Genomic DNA, 20,412 nt, shown 5'->3' on the forward strand with positions numbered 1-20,412 from the left:
TCTTATCTGGGGGCCTCTCCAGGACTGTTCCATGCGATCGAGAAGGAAAGTAAACTACGGAAGGTTTTATCTAACATAATGACAGTATAAATTTTAATTATTTATAAGTTAATAATTAGTAGTATTAATCATTAGTAGTATTAGATTAGTAAACATATTGTAATATAATAATCTCATGTATTACATTTATTATTATCTAAAAATATAATAGTTTAGAATCATCTTTTTTTTTTGCAACTCTAACTATATTATTTATTAGTATTATATATTTCATTATATAAAACGGCTATAAATTCCTCCAATACGATTCATATAATTTTAAGAAAGAGCAATTTATTCGATTTATAACAATAATTAGAATGAATTTGACTATGCAATTATTTAGTCTGTATAATCGATCGTTTGTTATCATTTTTAAATAGAAAATTATTTTTGTATTAATATTTTAAGCATCGTGTATAATATTCTTTAAAACTAATTGAGTAATAAATGATGATATAAAATAATTATAGGTAGTATTTTCACAATATTTTTTTAGTGTTTGAAAAATAGGAGAGGAAAAAATTCAGATTATATTATATGCATTTATTGTACTAACACTAAATTTAAAGAAAATTGTTTTTAAAAATCTGAAACTTATTTTATTATTGAATTGAATTGACCATCAAGCTTGTTCACGATTCATCTCCTTTTCTTTTTTCCACACAGGCCATTCGAAATAAACGAAAACAATTTAAAAAAAAAAAGAAACTTGCAGAACAAAAGGTATCTTGATCATCTGTCAAAGGGTCCATTGCACATGGTGCAGGCACTTGACAAGCATTTTTGGCTTTCCAATTACAGCCATTAAAGTAAGGAGAATGGGAAACATGACTATGTGCTCATCCGTGCCACTTCATTAATCTCTTTGGCTTCCAAGAAAATTCAGAAAAGTGAAGGAGAAAACCAGCATGATAAACCACTCGACAAGTATTTGAACAATTGTCAAAGGTACAGTTCAGTCAGAAACTGAAACACAAGTAAACAAATCCAAATTCCAACCAAACAGTATGTTACAATCAGAGTTTAAAGGTCAGTCGACAGAAGAATGCATGAATTAATGGATGGATTCCAACTGAAATGAATCTCAGAATTAAAATGTATGGAAATGTCACTCATTTTGATCCTACAAAAATGAGGCTTCAGATCACATGCAATCTCCATGCTCAGTTACAAAAGACTGAACTCATTCAGCTTGGAGCTCGAAGCACATATCAACAACACCGAAATCTCCGAGAGCTCGTCCATTCCTTCACAAAAAGCACCAACTGTCGAGAAGTTATATGCCTACATGAACAAGTTTGTGGGTGGTGCTTTTCTGCAACATCTCACCGAATGCAAATGCCTCCGAATTCGCTTAGCCACGCTGCTCTCTTTTGCAGTTTCCGGGAAGGAGGTAGCCGAATTTCTCGGCATTTTGAATCAGATAACCGGGAAGATCGACGGCAGAGTATGAACTAGGAATCGGACCCAACTTGGCAATGATCTTCTGGAACGTATACTCCTCAGGAAGCATGTCAAAAAGATCTGCTCCGTGGCATATGACATCTTGAATTCTTGCAGGATTCAAGTAATAGGCGAATCTAATGCGATCCACATGGCTGTATGCCTTCATTTTGAAGGTGAACTCGCTGATGTGCCGGAAGCAGAAGCTGCAGTGCCATCCTGAATCAGCTAACAGGTCATCGGACTGCCGGAAATGGGCATATCTGGTCTTCCCGGATTTGTAACGATGAATTGAAGCTCTCCAGCTGTCGTCGTCGAGGTGGAACTCGAACGAGTAAAGGTAGTTACGGAGCTGGAGATGAAGCTTCTCAGGGATCTCATCGCACCACCTGAGCAGGTTGATCGTATGACCACTGGGGATCTCGTCGACATCAGACATGATCAGCAGGTCATCGTCACTGATGCCGGCAATCCTGATGAGCTGATCCAATGCAACTCTCTGGTAAGACTCCTCCACAAAAGGATTCTCTCCTTTAACAAATCGGCCGCCAACAGCTCCATAAGTCAACCTCGACTCCGCGAACTTGAAGCGGCGGCGATTCTTTGCAAAAACAAGGGGCTTCCTCAGGCCGGTGAACGTCGAATTGGACTCGAGGAGAATGAACTCCGACACGTAGGGGCTGAGCTCATTCCACCGGATTTCAAGGATGTCGAGTTCGTTGCTGAACAAGACAGCATCGAAGACACGTCTCGGCATTTCCCGGACGCCCCAACCGTGGAGCTTGCAGAGGCTCTCCATGGAGGCATTCTCATGGTAGTAATGGGGTATCATCTTGAAGGGTTTCGGAGGGGCCTCCCAAAGCGGGCGGAGGAAGTAGGTGATCTTTTGGCCATGGACATAGATGATGAACAGGAGGATGGGAACGCCGACGAAGAGAAGCAACAATGCCTTAAGATCAAAGCCCCGGAGGGCGCACCGGAGCCGCGACATGCTCAGAGCTGCTTTCGAAGCCTGCACCAAAGCAAAAAAATTGTAGAGTTGATGAGAATGCTATGAACAATTAGGAACTCAATCGTCCTAACGCCACACAGATCCCTAATTTGGTGAAATTGGTTGGCGGCACGCATTCTTTTTCAATCTAAAATACATATCACAGGAGATCCGATGACCTAAATTGCGAAAGCAAAAAAAAAACCAATTTTGAAGAAGGAGAAGGAGGTTTAGATCTGCGAAACCTAGAGATCAGGAAAGAGTATTACCCCGCCGCAGACGCTCCCGCATATATCATCCGTCTTCTTGGAGCAATAAGGACAGCCGACCTCCGGCATACTGAAGAAAGCACAGTTCGGCAACGAAAAATTTTCTCCCGGAAAGATCCGCCTTTTCGCCGCCTCCAAGCAAAAGCTTATTCACGCCGATGTTTCTTGAATAGATTGGACCACGCCGCCGCTTATAGAGTGCCGATCAGTTCGATCGCCGGCAGCTCCTCCCTCTCCTCTCCTCTCCTCTCCGCGCAAGATACGCCTTTTCTCTCTCTCTCTCTCTCTCTCTCTCTCTCTCTAATAATATTAACTCCAGTAAACAACACCACAAACCACTCTAATTATAGCCGTTTGGAAGGTGGGCGACTGGGCATGTTCTCTTCTCTCTCCCCACGCCGCTTAGTCTTCTCCCAATGCCAATTCTCAGTCTCACCCCCCAAAAAAAACCTCCTCTTTTTCACCTGTTACCAAGCCAGCAAAGGTCCAAGAGCGCACTCGCCGAAGTAACCACAGGCACTCGTGCAAAGCTGGATGGGCGACGGGAATGCTTTATGCGGACGCGAAAGAGCTGGCGTCTGGAGGTCGAACTTAGGCGGCGAAGACGACCGCAAAGGGCAGAGGAGGAACCGCTCGTGGAAGCGTCGCAGCGGAGCACGCCGCATTTATGGGCAGCCGTCGCCACTTAGACTGCGTCGCGTCTTGCCCTGCGTCGAAGAGATCAACGCGTTTGATCCGTCAATACACTTGACGCATTAAAAGTCGGCAAATAAATTTAGTAAATAGTATTATTTTTTGATATTAAATTAAATACATTTTTTTTAAAAAATATTTTTATTCTTTTGAATTCTAATTCTCTTAATTATATAACGGTAATTTCATCATTTCAATCTACTAAAACAAAAAGATAGAATCGAATTATTAGAAATGTATTTTTTTTTAAAACAGCTGTTATTTTATTTTAATATATATTTTAAAATGTTGTTCTTAGAATCTTTTTGGGTATCATTCTCCTTGGAATTTTATTTCCATTTCTTCAGCCCACTCAATGAATGAAGATTTAGAGAGTTGACCAAATCTATGGACTAATTCGCCAAACACATTGATAAATCCCTAAGGTATGGACTTTCTTTGTTGACTTTGATCACGTTTGTTGCGACTGAATCCATTCCTTAAGTCAGATCTTTACCTCCTTCAACATGATGCTTCCTTTATTAAATGCACCAATAAGAGGTTAGAAGGGAGACGAAGATACGCCTTGGAGTGACCCTTCCGATACTAAGTTAGACTTTGAAGAAGAGAATGGAGTAATAGAACCAAGAATAGTAATCAAAATAGAAGTATATGTTTTTTGCTAAAATGATTACTTTAATTATAGAGAAAGAGAAGAGAGGTTTCTCAGGACCTTCCTGTCTCCAACCTTCCTTAACTATTGTAACTAGTATCTCCTTGTTTTATATTCATTTGTAATTGTCTATTGAAGAAAACAACCCTTAATATTTATTATATTCCACCTTCCTTTGTTGAACTTGATTTAGTTTTTATTTATTAACTGTCCAATGAGCATATCTTAATAATTTGATTTAAACTTATTAAACTCAACTGAAGGGTTCAAAATACAGCCAAGCTTCTTATGAGCATTGTCGAGCTCTTGGCAAGCATTGTTGAGTTAGAATTGTCGAGATCTCGCTTTGTCAAGCTGAAGAGCTCAGAATACAATTGAGCTACTTACAAACGTTGTCGAGATCTGGACAAACATTGTAGAACTCTGAATGAATATTGTTGAACTCCCATCAAATATTATTGAACTCTTGCTAAGTTTGACCTGTCTTAATCATGACTTTAGGATTCCAACTAACTCAAGTCTCCGTTGATCGAATAAAAGATGTACCATGTGGACTGTATTGATCTAGTCAAGAACATGTTACCTAGACTCGACCGGATCAAAGTTATGTCATACAGTGACTCCTGCCTACCTCCCCAATAAATGCCTATTTATATTTTAAAGTTGACTTCACTTTGGTCCAAGTCAACGAGCATTATGTTTCTTGATGGATCAGAATACTGCATTGCAAGCATGCTGCTGTACTACGTCTCGAGTACTGCTTGACCAATCCACCGTTAACTTTTCAGCACACAGACTTGGAGATTTTCAACAAGGATCCAAGTTTGAAGTCGACCATTGCAAAATTATTGAACGCTAATGCGATCACTAAGAAAGTCTTGCTTTCGATCGATCTATCGATGTCGTAAATAAACAAATGGAATCAATGAATCTGCGTTTGAGTTCATCACAAGAAAATGACTTATCAGACTATTTCCTTCTCGACTAGCTCCAAGATTTCCCTTGACCTTTTTGTGACTTCATCATATACAAACTTTGAGATTCTCCTCTGAAACTTGGTGTTCTTTACCCACTCGAGGCCGATAAATACTTCACATTTGCTTCTCACAGAGGCAGAAGCGACTCGGAGGTTCTCAAACCTGTAGCTCAAATGAATCTGCATCAAAACTAGGCATTAATCACGACGACAGATCGTGCCCCAAGAAAACAGTCGAGAAGATTGATCGTACATGGAAATGATCACCAAATGGAATGTTGTGAATCGTCTTCACTTCATCCACTATCCACCCATCGCCATCTGCTGTTCTAGCTTTCTGTTGGATGCTTGCTACTTCACCATCGAGCACAGACATGTGAGTATTGAGCTTGTAGTTGACCTTCCTTTCACAAACGTTGACCTTCTTAGGTACCCATTCAGTTGCAGTATAATCAACACATCCAACTTTGGCCATTATCTTGTTCTCTAGATAACCCCCATCGAACACTTTGATGAGAACATTTGCCTGCAGAGGAAGTTCTAAAGAGCATGCCTTCAAATGATCCAAGTCATTCTCACTCTTGTCAGAACAGACGAATCGATCTAGTGGATCGTTTTCTGACTTCTGTTGCTGTTCATTGATTTCTTAATGCAAACCTGCTTGCTCTGTCGAACGATTTGTATGATTGGAACTGAAACTTTAGCCTCCCTTCATCGTCGATCGATTTAGCGCCATGCCGAGCATCGAGTCCTTGACCACTCCTCAAGATAATCTGAAGTGCCGGGGTGCCAACCGCCATTAAAGATGGTGGAACCACTTGAATGAGCTCGATGTCTTCCCAAAGAAAGAAGAATTTGGTTTTATAACCAAATAGATTGGAGTAAAATCCAAAGATCCTAGCAGATAGAAAATTTTTCCCCTGCGCGATGAAAAAAGGGATGAGATGAGTGATGAAAGAAGGGTTCGATGTTGTTTTAGCATCGACAAAACACTACAACAAAAATTGTATGTTGGGGCGCTCAAAAAGTGCCTCAATAGATTTATGTTGTGACACTTTGATTTGTTGAGGCGTTAGGATAAAACGTCGTACAAGCGGGTGTCACAATAAATACTAGCGCCCCAACAGATATTTGTTGAGGCGTTACTAAATGTTCCTTAAAGTGTTTTTGAGGCATGAAAAAATGCCTCATCTGCTATATGTTGAGGCATTTTATTGTGCCTTTTAAAGTTCATTTTAAGGCATCCAAAAGTGTCTCATCTGCTATATGTTGAGACATTTTATTTTGTCTCATAAATTTCATTTTGAGGCACAAAATAATGCCTCACCTGTCATATATTGAGGCAATTTATTGTGCCTCTTAAATTACATGTTGAGGCACAAAATAGTGTCTCACCTGCCATATATTGAGGCAATTTATTATGCCTCTTAAATTACATGTTGAGGCACAAAATAGTGCCTCATATATAATATGTTGAGGCGTTTTATTATGCCTCTTAAATTACATTTTGAGGCACAAAACAGTGCCTCATCTATCATATGTTGAGGCGTTTTATTATGCCTCTTAAATTTTCTTTTGAGGCATGAAAAAATGTCTCATCTGTTATATGTTGAGGCGTTTTATTATGCCTTTTAAATTTCAGGCATGAAAAAGTGTCTCATCTGCTATATGTTGAGGCATGACAAACGTAACTATATCAACTCAATTAAGAATTATGTAATTTCAAAAGTTATACACACATTAACATACTTTACAGGGTGTTTAGTTTAGAACAAGTTGGAGAGCATTTGCTCAAATATCGACCAATCGGTGTAGTTATGATATCTATGAACAAGTAGAATCAGCAAGTCAGTCTCAGTTTCCATGAACAGCTGCTCTTCAGATGAGTGTTTGTTGTCTTTTGAGCTTTGCTGCCTCGATGAATCTTACTAGCTTTTGCTCCTACAAGAACAAGATAGAACATAAATTATGATTAAAATTCTTGAATTTTCACAGCTAGAACTTGGAAATCGGAAGACTAATGCATTTCTCTACCTGATTGTGAATGAGCGATTGGAAAACCTCAAGCTGCTTTGTTCTACTTTTGTAAGACTTTTTCCTCCTCAAGCAATTCATTGCAGCTGTTTGGGGAAAAACGAAGATTACATCATTCTTTCAAAAAAAATTTCCCATTGCAAGTTGCAACTAAGAGACGGCCTTAGATTGAAGTTTTTTCTTTGCAGGAGCTTTAATTCCTGATTGTTGTAATATGGCATGCATATCCAGAAAAATAGAAGCATGGTGAGAGCACTTAAGTTCTTCAGGATGCAAGCTGAGTTTTACTGGGTCTTTTATTGAAATAGAGGAATCCTAGCTAGCTAAAATGAAATGAAAGTCCTTTTGGGACAATTGTTACGTTGAAGACAAAAAAGTCAAGACAAAATTCACGAGGTCAGAGTCTACAAGACTACAACAAAATAAATAATTACCAATCTTTTTCCAGACCATGCAACGCTGCGTACTGGCACTCTAAATATTTTTTTATTAGTTCTTTAATAATTTGACTATTATTTGTTGGTGGATTCAAAGCAGTAAAATACCAGCCTAAATATGTGCACCCTTCGAAGCTTGGTCAACGCACTCGCAGAGGACTGATGTAGTTAACCGTACGTTTTTCTTGGATAGAAATCAAGCTAAGTGGTCAGAAGAAAAGAAGAAAGAAATTAAACAAGTCTAATGTCAAATTAAGAGATCAAAAATTATACTTCACTTTCCATTTTATCAGCTGAAGGAATCAAGAACTGGTCAAATAAGTTTCGATAAAACGAGAGGCGTGTAAAGATAGACATCGACTAAAAGACAAGGCATTCACTGGCTAAATTTAATCAAGTAAAAACATTCACCATGTCATAATGTTCATCTATCCTAATACAATCAAATTATCTAAAATATCATTTGTTATATTTAGACAAGTCCACAACAATTAAGCAAAGATATTTACATTTGAAATAATTAACATAATTGATCTGAAGGTTTAGATATTCCTAATGATATAGTATTAATTATATGGAGATTAATTGAAAAAGTAAGACGTTTCAAATGATTCACTGGGTATTTTGTTTATCAATATCCATGCTTATCATATTCGTGTTTATCAAATCTGAGTTTACGTTATCCAAACCACAATGTTTGAGCAACTATCCCATGGCAGATTGTTTAACGACCAGAGTTTATATCTAGATACTAACTAACCTATATATGCTTGCTTTAGCTTCTTGGCAAATTAATTGAGAACATTTGTTTTAAAGATATTGCCAGAAATATCAATCCAGAAATTTGTAACGATGCTTGCAGCTTAGTGAATATTACATATTTGTAATTTTTTTACTCCATGTCTTATTAAAATAGCTAGAATGAGCATAATACATAACAAATTAATTTGAACTGAACAAATTAATTTGAACTGCTAAAAAAGATTTAAGGAATATTTTCCCTCACATTTTAATTATTTTTTGATCCAACTTCTCGGACTAATCTAACTGAACAAAGCCACCCACAACGCCTTGAGCAACATGTCGTTGTTGCTTTGAGATCAAAATGTTTACACAAGAGGACTAATTGGATTGAATGCATTGATCAGCACCATGCTTCTATAAATGAAGTTGTATAGGGGCAACCAAGCTTTCATACATATAGGCTCTATTAAAGTGTTCCACAAGAGGACAAAATACATATAGAGATTGATTGTGACTTAATCAGAAAGCATCCAAAAGTATCTATAATACTTTTTAAAAGAAATATTCATATATTTATAGATGTTACTCGATAACAGTGTATCAAGAGTATCAGACATTCCAATAGCAACCCCACTTAACTGATCAGATCAGTTCAAGGATAATTCCAACAGATCAATTAACCGATCTAACAATAGTTAATCAACAGTTAATTCAACCTAATTAGTTTCTGATCAATGCATTCAATCTAATTCGCATATAGCAACATTAGATTTAAAACAAGGACTCACCTCAAGATCAGCTATTCTTGCTCTAGTTCCAATCTTCTCTGCCGATCCAAGTTCTCCTTCTTCCTTTCTCACATCCGAAACCCACAGAAGGTTCCTCTGATCTGCCGATCAAAACCCCAAGGAAACCAACTAAATCCAAAGAAATCTCACGAATCCAAGAATTTGCCTTACAAGGAAGCTTACCTCAGATCCGTGCCCTAGAACCATCTTCACCTCTACCCCTTCTTCCTCCTTGCGGCCGACACAGGGAATTAATCTAATTCCAACATTCGACTCTGAAATCCGGAAGAATCATAGAAATGAGATCAAGAAACCCTAAAGCCTAGAAATCCAAGCTTGCTATCCACTCACCGATCTTCTTCCTCTTCTTCGATTCGCTGTCGCCAGAACCACCACCACTCGTGCGATTCCAGCCACCTCCAGCGAAAGCCAATCCCCAACGGATCCAGCCTTTGGTCGCCGGCGATTCCTCCGCTTCGGCAATGGCGTTGGGTGACGAAAGCTCCCGGCGGCTTGGCTGCGGAGGTGTGGTCACGCGAAGGAATCGCGATCGGGAGAGGGAACTCGCGATTTTTCGTTAATGAGAAGCTACAGTAGGGTTGGGTTTTTATGGTTAACGGGTTGTGGGTTGAATCCAATAAGTCTTTAACCATTAATTCATTAACCTTTATTATCAATTAGCCCACTAATCTAATTCATTTAGGTTAATTAAACCCATTAGAGGTAAAGTCCATTTACCTCATAATTAACCCCAACATTTAGGGCAATAATTTGTATTATTACAAATCAGCCCTTATAATTTTTTGGTATTTTACACGGCTGATGGTGGGGAAATGGACGGTTGGTGCTGCGGGAATGATCGACTGATGCTATAGGCTACGGGAACGATCGATGGAAGAAGAAGGAAAAGTGGTGGCGGCAAAATCAGGGTTTTGTGAAGTAAGAAGAGGGAAAAGGAAAAGGAAAAGAAAAATAAAAAAATTATAATTTTCATGATTTTATTACAAAAATGCCACTCAAATTTTAAGTGCCTCAAAAATTACATGTTGATGCATTTTAACTAAAATGCCTCATTAGATAGTGTCTTCTAAAATCATTTTTCTTGTAGTGAAAACTGAAACCTGCACGGCCAACTTCCTCTTCAAACAGCATGAGAATTCATGGATGAGAAATTCCTCTGATGGTAACCCAAACAGCTTCTGAAATGTTGAGTTCTTGTGAGATGATGGAGGGTTCATCTACAAATTGTGTGAGAGATGGTCAAAATAATCTCACTCTCTATTCTGCTGCATGATATTAAGTTTTCAGCTTACTTTCTTTCCAACTTCCTTTTCCATCTTCTGTAAATACTCGCGAATGATTTCGTCTCCTCCGGTATTTTCCACAAATATTCTCAAATGCAATTTGCTCTGAGAAGATTGAGCAAGTTTTCCTTCAAGAGGAACCCAACAATCAGCGAGCTCAGCAGAAGAATGTTTCAGAAACTTGATTTCTGCATGCCCAATGGGGATTTCTTGATCAAAAGGACCGTCGAAGCTAAACACTTTGACGTCTAATACAGATGGTGGTTCTTGCATCGCACCGAACTCGAGTATGTCTGCACAAGTCCTGGATGAGTAGCAATTATTACAGATCGAATGGTGGAGGGGAACTTAAAGCTAACCATTCCATTTAGGGTTGTCTGTTTGAAGCTGAACTGAGCTTGTCTTACTTCTACCATTACATCTAAACACCACATAAGGATCTGGATATCCAGGAGATGCTGATGGTAATCTACGTCCTTCGATCAAGGCTATTGTGAGCTGCCATCCATCACCCTGCTGCCCTTCGAGTCCATGATCATTCCCTGCAAGGTATCCACAGTGAAACAAAAAGATGATCTATGAAGAAAATCAGGAAAAGGGATAATTAACCTCTCTTTAATCTAGCTCGTATGAAGTGTGAAATCATCTTCAAAACTCGCTCTAATTGAAGAGCAAGAACTCCACCAGTGATCATCTCACAGAATGTATCGGGCAGGTCTAAGCCCTCGAACTCTAAGTCTGATAATAGAATGTGGCAGAGCATATACGAACCAAATAAAACTGTGGAAAATACTGTAAAATTACACAAGTACTTCAAGAACAGTTTCCAGTCTGATTGATAGTTCAACTGTAGTGGTTCTAACAACTGATCCTTGTCGGAAGGGGACTCCGATGAGCTGAGCGGCTTGATGAACTGCCATAGTGTCTCAGAAAAGCTCTCGTAGCTCTCCTTGAATCCTTGTCGAGCAGTCCCTTCGATAACGCTTTTCATGACGGTGTTTCGATGAAAATTAACGTCCCATGAGACGACAAGACGCGAGCTTTTCTCGCCTAAAGATAACTCTGGACCAGGTGTTATCTTGTATAGCAAAAGGGCTTGAAAACAATTACCATATGGGACATCTGGAGTGCTGGCCCGATTTAGAATAGCAAAGTTTTTCCCATCTGCCAGGAGATACACCTGTTCCTCTATCACATCGACTGCTTTAACCAGCTTGGTGGCGGCTTTTGTGTAGGTAACACACCTTGAGAAACATGTATTATCATCGTTGGGTTTCCATCGCCATGAGCTTTCTTCATAGTTCGTAGTTCGCAGCTGCTGTGCTAGCTCTCTTCTGAATTGTGAATTAGGCTCGTATAGCAGAGAATTAAGATCCTTGGGTTCTGTTGCATAGGTCTGGTCAAGAAGAACACCTCCTTGAAGATTTTTTGGAAGGGCAGCTGTTTGATGTCTTGCTTCCATGGTTTTCATAGCATCCTCAAATGTGGCATCAAGGAGATTCAAATCTGTAGGACTCTCGACGCCAGAAAGTGTCTCAGAAGATTCCAAATGGTCGTATCGGTGTGAAATTGGTGGAAATCTCTCTCCATTATTGCGTGGAGGTGGTTCTGCATGATCGCTTTGCATATCTTGATGCGCATCGGAGACTTCCATAGGCACAGCATGTGTTTCTTCTGGTGTACTATCTTGCACTCTATCACAGCGGGACATCCCTGGCTTCGGCTACGCATACGTAGACCTCCATTCCATAGAGACAGAAGAGACAGACGGTGGTATTCGAGGGAGGAGGCCATGGCGAAGGCTGATGAGACGTGGAGGGCGATAATGAGGCACAAAGCATGCAGCGGGGGAAGCCGGCACGTGGACGATCCTAATGCAATTTATTTATTTATTTATTCCACAATTACGTAAGAAGACTGTTACACTCTGTTTGGGAGAGGTGAGGGAAAGGGAGGGAAAGGTAAGGAAGGGGAAAAAAAAAATTTACCTGTGTTTGGGATGGAGTGAGATAAGGAGGGGAAGGGGAAAGAAAGGGAAAGTTTCCCCTTCCATGCTCATAAATAAGCACAATTTCTTACACCCCAAATCAGGATGTAAGGAAGGGGAAGCATGTCTATTTCAATTTTACCCATCCTTATCCTCATTTCTAAACCGAGGCTCACACCGACGGAGATCGCCTCCAGCCACACCGGCTTCAAACCATCCCTGGACGGAGGCGGCAGTCGTAGCCGCCCACCTCGAAGTAGCGGCTCTAGAGCGCGCGGGCCTTGGCGCGGGGGAAGTGCGGGATGGTCCAGCAGCATGCAAGAAGCGGAGTGGTCGCCGCTCCGCTCCACCGCGACCGCGTCGCCTCCGCTGACGTCGCGAGAGCTGGCGACGAGGGAATCCGCCGGTGCGACGGAGGGGGAAGAGGCGGCTGCGGGACGGCGGGGCTCGAGGAAGGGGCCCGATGCGGAGGTCAAAGACGAGGAGGAGGAAGAAGAGGAAGATGGAATCGGGGCGACGGGACGAAGCCAGTAGAAAAAAAGAATATTTTTGACATTTTATATCTTTAACTTCCATTTCCTTTCTTTTGAATCTTCCTTTCCTCCCAAACAAGGTTACTTTTCTTCTCCTCCCTTCTCTTCCCTTCCCTTCCCCTCCCTTCCCCTTCCATTAATGAACCGTCCCTCATCCGATCCAAACAGAGTATTAGTTTTCCTTCCCTTGCTTGTACTATACAGAACGACTTTATATTATGATTATAGAATTAGTGTATGAGGTTAATATTATTAATTCAGGGATTTAATTGTGAACCTCCAACTCTGTGTGAGGAGCTGCAGCTTGAGGTCGTCGACGGCGGGCTGCAGGCTGTTGATGTACTCTCACTGCTGCTAGCTGCTCCAGGAGGCTCATCCCCATTATCATCTCCGGCTTCAGCCGCTGGCACCTGCCAGTGTCGACGGCCATGCAGCAGCACCCACGGCCACACCACGAAGCACCTCCATCACCATCCGCTGCTGAAACTCCAAGCTGCTCTGATAATTGACTCAAAATTAATAATGAAGTTAGTGGGTTGGAATTTCGACTTCAACGCAAATGACGTACTCACTGAGAATTATGAAGATATTCAAGTCGTAACAGGTTCCAAGAACAGCTCCTCACAAGTAAACATCAACTCGTTCTCAAACCTCTGTAACACAAATCGCTCCTCCTGTGTGATAAGGCTAGTGACACTGCATACGTTCTCAGAGAAGGGATCTCGCCCCGTTCGTCCAGCTCGGTGGAGATAATCAATGGCGCTTCTTGGTAGATCGAAATTGTATATATGTGTCGTCTGTGGCAAGTCGAAGCCTCGGCTAGATATATCTGTTGAGACCAAAAGATACTCTTTTTCTCTAATTTCCTGCAAAAGGAATTATTTGTAATTTATAGACCATACACCGTGTAACCGTGACGGTGGAGTTCTTTCGAGAAATATATACTGTGATAGTATATTTACCGAGAAGGAGCTTGCTCGAGCATTGATGTTCATGTCATCATCTAAGAGAAAAACCTCTAAGTCTCCTTCATAAGAAGTTTGTAAGAAATCCAGGACGAGAGTCGTTGGAGGTGGATGCCCTAGCTTTTTCAATTTCTCAGACTGTTCAAATAAAAAAGTATACAGTGGCATTAGAATATGGTAAAATAGGATTGTACAATATGGATCCTAAAAAATAATTTTAACAAAGAAACTCTTTGAGTTTGCTTAAAAGTAGCAACATTAGTATCAACCTTACAGTAGTGAAAACTTCTTGATGGAGACTAACTGATCAGAGTATTTATGCAAAGACACTATTACTTTGTTGCCATATAGAATGGAAACGCACTGGTTAAACTGTCCGGGAATTTAAAATGGCGGTAACTAAACATTTTTATAAATCAAGTCCGATATTAAGTTGAAAGTGCTTTACAGGAGTTCCCAGAAGTTTCCCACCGGCCATATAGAGTACATGTATGCATGCACCTCTAGGACTGGAAGTCCATAAACTGATAGACATCTCATTTTTTAAAAATATCTCCACTTTAGTCAAGCATATGCATGTGACTGTGTGGTAAAATAAGGATAGAGTAACAATGGTCTACAGGTGTGAATGTGTAGTTTACCTTGATTAGATAAGCAATTTGATGGAATAAAGTGGAGACTTTCGAAAAAATGAGAGTACATGAAATGCCACTGTGTGAACTGTACATATAAGTTACCCTAAATTACTGCACAAACTGCTAAGATGCGACAAGCATCTACATATACCGATAATGTTTCCATATGCTATAGAACACACAGGGATGGAAGATAGCAGGTACATCAACCCTTTTGCCAAAAATTAACATGAAAGAATCTTTTTGGTAGAAGACTTGTTTTGCAAAAAATTTCTAGTAGCTGTTGATAAACAAAATACAAACAGAAACACAAACCTGTTCGCTGACAAAAATTATACCCGACTTTGGTGTGTCACACTTAAGCAAGTACTGTAAAATAGATAGTCTTTCTTTCTTCTTGCAAATCTGCAGTAAAGTAATGATTGGAACATAAAGAAATAAAACTACATTAGTTTGGCTAACATAGAAGAATGGTTAATCATATTGAAACATTTTTAAATTATATTAATATGATCTGCCTGAGTATTTGAAATTTTCATGGTCCATCATCAATAAGGTGATACAGATGGAGACAATCATTGGAAAAGTAGGGAGTAACATTTGAACTTTTGTTAATTTAACAAAATGTCATACCACAAATTTGTGATGAAGTTGCGAGGGCATGGGCTCCACAGGGTTCACGTGGATGTGAACCACATCATTCTGAAATAACAAAGATTAATTATAAATAGTAGATGAAATGTAAGGCCTTTTATGAAATGGATAAGACCTGTTTAACATTAATAGGAAGTCAGAAAATGGAGAACCTTGGTCCACTTTTGCTGTACACAATCATGAAGAAACCGATTGTGCTGAGGAATAGATGCACTAGCAAGCACAGTCTGGCGAGTATCAATTGTTGAATACAATCCCAAGAGCTTTCTAAGAGGGTACACTTGTTTAGAAGAATGGAACATAAAATCAACCTGCCAAGGTACAGTGTGCGTCAAAATGACATCACAAAGGAATTAATGAAAATCAACTGTGCAACAATAGATGATAATTTTGCAAATGTATTGTGTAGGTAAGGTTTAAGCAGCTAGTTAAAGGCAATTAGAAACATAAAGTGTGAACAATATAAAGCATACCCAACATGGAGATATCAGAAAGAAACAAGGCAGTTCAACAACTCAAGCAATATTTGGGGTTTGATGCAGATGAGTTTTCAGAATCTTGGTTCATTCATAGATCATGCTGGAATAATAATTTGTATTTATTGATACAGCATCAAAATGAGCTGGAGTTAAGTGGCGAAAGGCTTCGATTGAACAAAGATGAATAAATGGTGTTTGGATTACTGAAGAAGACGAGATTGGAGATTTGGCACCTTACAAATTCTATTAATTTCAAAGAGGAATTTGCTTCTCCTCCAATGCTCTCTCTTAATTGTTTTTTTATACTTATGTCTGTCATTGTAAAAGATCATCTTACTAATAAGCATGCTCAATCAAGTAATTGCTGGATGATGCAAACAAATTAGTTTCCAAATATATACCATTTTCAGATCTAGTTATTTTATCTTACCTTTTTAAGTCCTATTCATTTGATTTCAAGTTATGTTGGTCTAACTATTTTTTTCACTTTTTAGTTCTATTTTGTTTGAGTTTCCAAGCCACTAACACCCAACAACAGAAAGATGAGTTCTATTTGGACCAATTAATTATTTACAAGAAAAAATAAGAAAACATTTGAAATACCTCATCGATAACCAAAATTTTCATTGCTTCAAGTTTAAGAATGTTCTTCTCAATCATTTGACACAAACTCCCTACAGTGGCCACCACTACTTGAGGAGGTTCAGCCTGTAAAAGATAAGATATGAATAGCAAATGAATTTTACCATTACATGTAACAAAAGAGAAACTACAATATGGAAAATACATACAAGAGATGAAGCACTCATTTTTACGCATATGACAAAGATGCTTCTTTGATGAGATAAATTTACAGTTTGTAGACTTGAATCTGTTTATAAACTTCAAGGCATTCGATCCATTTTCTTAACTGATTTTATCTATTTTTGGTCAGATCACTTTTAAAGGGTGTAAGTTAGACTTCCTCTTCTTTTAAAGAAGGAATCTCCCACAATGAACATTCTTTAATCAAAGAAAATGGAGGACAACATATCTATCAACTCAGATTTAGCCACATTTTCTATAGAGTAGTACTTTGAAATCCATTTAGTCAACTTCATAAACCCTTAGTTATATCAAAAGAATTACTGTCACAATGATAGCAATGTTTAATAAAAAAACCTGGGATGGTACCTTTAACCAGCTCTTATGTCTTTTCAGCATCCCACCATCCAACAAAGCCATGACAGTACATGTATGTATCATCTCAAATCCAACTGGCTTTGCAGTGAGCATTCTAACTACTTTTGTAACCTTTGCATTAAATACGAGACAAAGGAATCAGAAATTTGATTATTTTGGTGTCGTCATTTTTTACTGACAACACTTACTTGAATTCCAAGTTCTCTAGAAGGCACAACTATAAGTGCTTGAACAGAGGACCTAGTGAAATCTATGGCTGAAAATACTGCTAAAAGATAGGCCAATGTTTTTCCTGAACCTGTCTAGAGGACAAAATGCATCATGTCAGTCTAAACAATCATTTGAAAAGATAATAGGAACATAGAAATTTAAGAAACATGTGAGGAGCATTACATGGTGAAAACTATATCAAAGGATATACATGATGTATCATACAGTTAAACCTCATCTTGTACAAACTAGAACTCAATGACCTATAAAGATATGTACAAATAAGCTGATCTAGATGTGTACAAAAACCTGTTCCTTCAAGTATACCCACATGAACCCCAGGCGCAAATGTGTTCTCAGCTGAGAAGGCAGCCACTTTTCAGTAATTATTATCACTTTCCACTTAAACTTAGGAACTAGCAAGCCCTTGCGATCATGATTCATGAAGCCATCAGTGAATTTTCTTTTTCTTTTGTAGGTTTTGAGGGGAGAGAAAGGGAAAAGTTCAGTAAGAATATGATCTCAGAATGTGCAATAGTTCCAAACAAACTCTAGAATATTGTCTCCAAAGTTATCAAACACCTTAAACTGAAATGTTGAATCCTGAATGATTCTTGCATTACCACCCTAAAAGAGTGGGGTACAATTCATCTCACTTTCAAATGTAAATGCTAGGAATATCTTTTACCAGGTTCTGAAATAACACTGTTTAGCACCTTGTGTTAAATGCATCAAAAATTGATGCTTTCACAGACTCTATAAATTAAGGGATGTTTGATTGTCTGGAAATAGGGGTGGCTGGGTGGTATTTGGGCTGGCAAGGAATAGATAGTCCATGTAATCTGTAATGTACCACATGATTAGCTTTGACTGAACCCATTTAACTGATTTGTCAAAAGTAAAAGCACGAACAGAATCTGTTAAATATACTGGTAAGCTTGTATTATTTATCTAAGGCATTCCCTCAAGTCAAGTTGTGTTACATTGACACAACTCATCCATTTAGCTTTTATTGGAAAATTTAAGAACAAATTTAAAAAACATTTGAACTTTCAAAATAAAAAATAACTCAAATAATTGTATATTAGCAAAAACTAAGGGTTTCAAGGTCTTAGGGAAAAAATCTATCCAACTTTGTATATAACCTAGAGTTTTCATAGATTAATATCACAGAATAGTTAAATGGGCCATAAACACAGGGCGAGATGCATAATGAGACAACCTGTTTTCTTGTGATGAATGATGAGTTGTTTATGACTTGTACATAATTAAACTTGGATCAAAACCTAAAAAAATTGTGTGATGTAAATGGGTCCTGCTGAATTTGCCAACTGTGCATGCAAAGAGAAAGCTAGAAGAAGCAAAAAACAAAATTTAAAAAGGCTGTTTGCAGCCATTTGTTGCTTGCAAATGTCCTCCAAACTGCAAGTCCGTTCTACCAAAGCCTTAAAAAAGCATAAATATTATTTGCATGTTAACTCTGCCAATAACTATCACACTTAACTTAGATCATTGTATCAAAACAATAATTAACTTGTAATCACCTGAGCATGGAGAACACAATCCCTTCCAGACAGCAAAAGAGGTAAGGATAGGCATTGAACATTAGTAGGTTGAGTGTAACCAATCTCTTCTGCCCTGTTCCATAAGAAGGAATGTACTACTGAGCACTGAAATCCAAGGAACCAATTACTCCAGAAATTAGAATATGAACAACTAAAGATAAGGATATTGAATTAATCCACTGAGCATATTGAATGACTACAAGTTATGATGTCTAATTAATATTTCATAACTAAAGATCATGTCAACTGTTTTTGCATAAAAATAATAATGCTTTAAAAAGTGAGGATACCAATAAAATACAAGACATCAAGACGGACATAGGAGGAATAACAGCAACTTGAAAAATAGAAGGAAAAGAAAGTTAAAGTAGTACAAACTAGACAGGAGGTAGGAATCATCAGTTTGATCAATTAATAGGCCTTCGTCAATTATATCCTTTATATTAATGGAGAGAGGTTATCCAAAAAAAACTCTTTTTTGAGATTAACAACCTTGAAGGTAGTTAAACTTTTGTAAAGGCTCAGAAATAGTTAACGTCTTTGTAGAATTATTAAAATTGGCGTCAATAATATCTTTTTCAAAAAAAACATATAAATGACCAAACATTTATTAGGAGGTTGTGAGCGAAAATAATGATGAGATCAACAACCGATCCTCCTGAGTGAAATCCCACACTCGCCATAATTCCCACTAATGTGATGCATTCTATTTTCCCAAATTGAATCTCAAAACTGTGGAATTCATAATTCGAATTTATACTTTAAAAAAAAACAAACTGTTAGCTTCTGGTTCGTTCCATTCTACTATGAGAGGAGTTGATCAGCCTATCCTTTTACCATGACTACTCACAATAAGATAACCCAATAACAAATTGCGGCGTTAAATGAGAATTAAACCTGGCATTCAGTCATCGAATAGTAAGTTGAGCGATCAACTGATATACGCACTATCCAGACCGGAGTACGTAAAACCTAATAAACAACGGAGAGAACTAGCCTTCCATGTAAAGAGCCTCAACCGAACTCCAACCAAGACGAACAAGAGAAGTCAGACTACCTACCTCTGCAAGATGTGTTCCGGCACTTTGCCGCGGCAAAGATCACGGAACGTAGGAGTCTCCAAATAAGGATCCCTAGACGAGCGCGCGCCCCCGCAAGAAAGCGCAGCCAAAGCGTTCGACGGAAGGGTACGAGAGGACAAGGAGAAGAGCCGGCAGGGGAACGCAAAGAGGCATCTACCCCGATGCGTATTTTGGGATCGGGAAGAGGAGAGGAGGATGCGGTGGAGAAAACGGCAGCTCCAGGGCATGGGCGGCGGCCAGGCCATAGAGGCAACGCCGCAGGGAGACGCCATCGCCGCTCGCCGGCTTCGAACGGGAAAGGAGAGGGAGGATAACCAATTAAGCCAATCCAACCACGTATTTTGTGCGACTCGGGTTCGTATCGGGCTCCATTTGGCTTTCAAAGCTCGAACAAACCAGACGAGTCGGCTCAAGTAAACCACAGAACCGACCGAGTTGATTACAGCAACAATCTTGTTCACTTTGTCGTGCTTCCTTGACGACGACGGCACCGTAGACCCCGAGTCATCGGCAGCGGCGCGGCGCGGCTTCGGGCGGGTGTACCACGCAGTGCTGCTCAAGCGTGTCCCTCGCTGGGGAGACTGGTTCGAAAAGGCCTTCTCGGCGGAGCTGGTGGCTGTCGCCAAGCTCCGCCACCGCAACCTTGTCCGCATCCGTGGGTGGTGAGTCCATGACGCCTCGATTGGGTTCGGCGGCTCGCCGACTAAGAGCGTACGTCGGCTCGACGCCGCAGATCATAGGTCGCCG

General features: G+C 39.4%; 2 protein-coding genes and 1 pseudogene across 4 annotated transcripts; all 3 read right to left on the reverse strand.

The window, feature by feature from the left end:
* Positions 1-933: 933 nt before the first annotated feature.
* On the reverse strand, positions 934-3,388 carry LOC141824947 (uncharacterized). Its single transcript, XM_074712296.1, has 2 exons — positions 2,746-3,388; positions 934-2,497 (listed from the first exon to the last, which is right to left on the reverse strand). The coding sequence occupies exons 1-2, from the start codon at positions 2,812-2,814 to the stop codon at positions 1,397-1,399; spliced, it is 1,170 nt and encodes a 389-aa protein (XP_074568397.1). The 5' UTR covers positions 2,815-3,388; the 3' UTR covers positions 934-1,396.
* A 1,585-nt stretch (positions 3,389-4,973) lies between these two features.
* Positions 4,974-12,084, reverse strand: LOC141823126 (C2 and GRAM domain-containing protein At1g03370-like; annotated as a pseudogene).
* Positions 12,085-13,084: 1,000 nt separating this feature from the next.
* LOC141825184 (DEAD-box ATP-dependent RNA helicase 58, chloroplastic) lies at positions 13,085-19,945 on the reverse strand. 3 transcript variants are annotated; one of them, XM_074712569.1, is made up of 11 exons: positions 19,645-19,945; positions 18,563-18,656; positions 16,997-17,110; positions 16,800-16,919; positions 16,230-16,334; positions 15,300-15,458; positions 15,127-15,195; positions 14,809-14,898; positions 13,856-13,996; positions 13,466-13,759; positions 13,085-13,386 (listed from the first exon to the last, which is right to left on the reverse strand). In XM_074712569.1, the coding sequence occupies exons 1-10, from the start codon at positions 19,935-19,937 to the stop codon at positions 13,484-13,486; spliced, it is 1,461 nt and encodes a 486-aa protein (XP_074568670.1). In that variant the 5' UTR covers positions 19,938-19,945; the 3' UTR covers positions 13,085-13,386; positions 13,466-13,483. The 3 variants fall into 3 exon arrangements, with proteins under 3 accessions (XP_074568670.1, XP_074568669.1, XP_074568671.1); XM_074712568.1 differs by having other exon boundaries at positions 13,085-13,391; XM_074712570.1 differs by having other exon boundaries at positions 13,085-13,391; positions 16,997-17,106; positions 19,645-19,658.
* Positions 19,946-20,412: the final 467 nt, after the last annotated feature.

The sequence above is a fragment of the Curcuma longa genome, chromosome 3 (assembly GCF_044706935.1).
Source record: "Curcuma longa cultivar G26 ecotype Majalengka, Jawa Barat chromosome 3, ITB_CL_G26_1.1, whole genome shotgun sequence".
Classification (NCBI taxonomy): Eukaryota; Viridiplantae; Streptophyta; class Magnoliopsida; order Zingiberales; family Zingiberaceae; genus Curcuma; species Curcuma longa.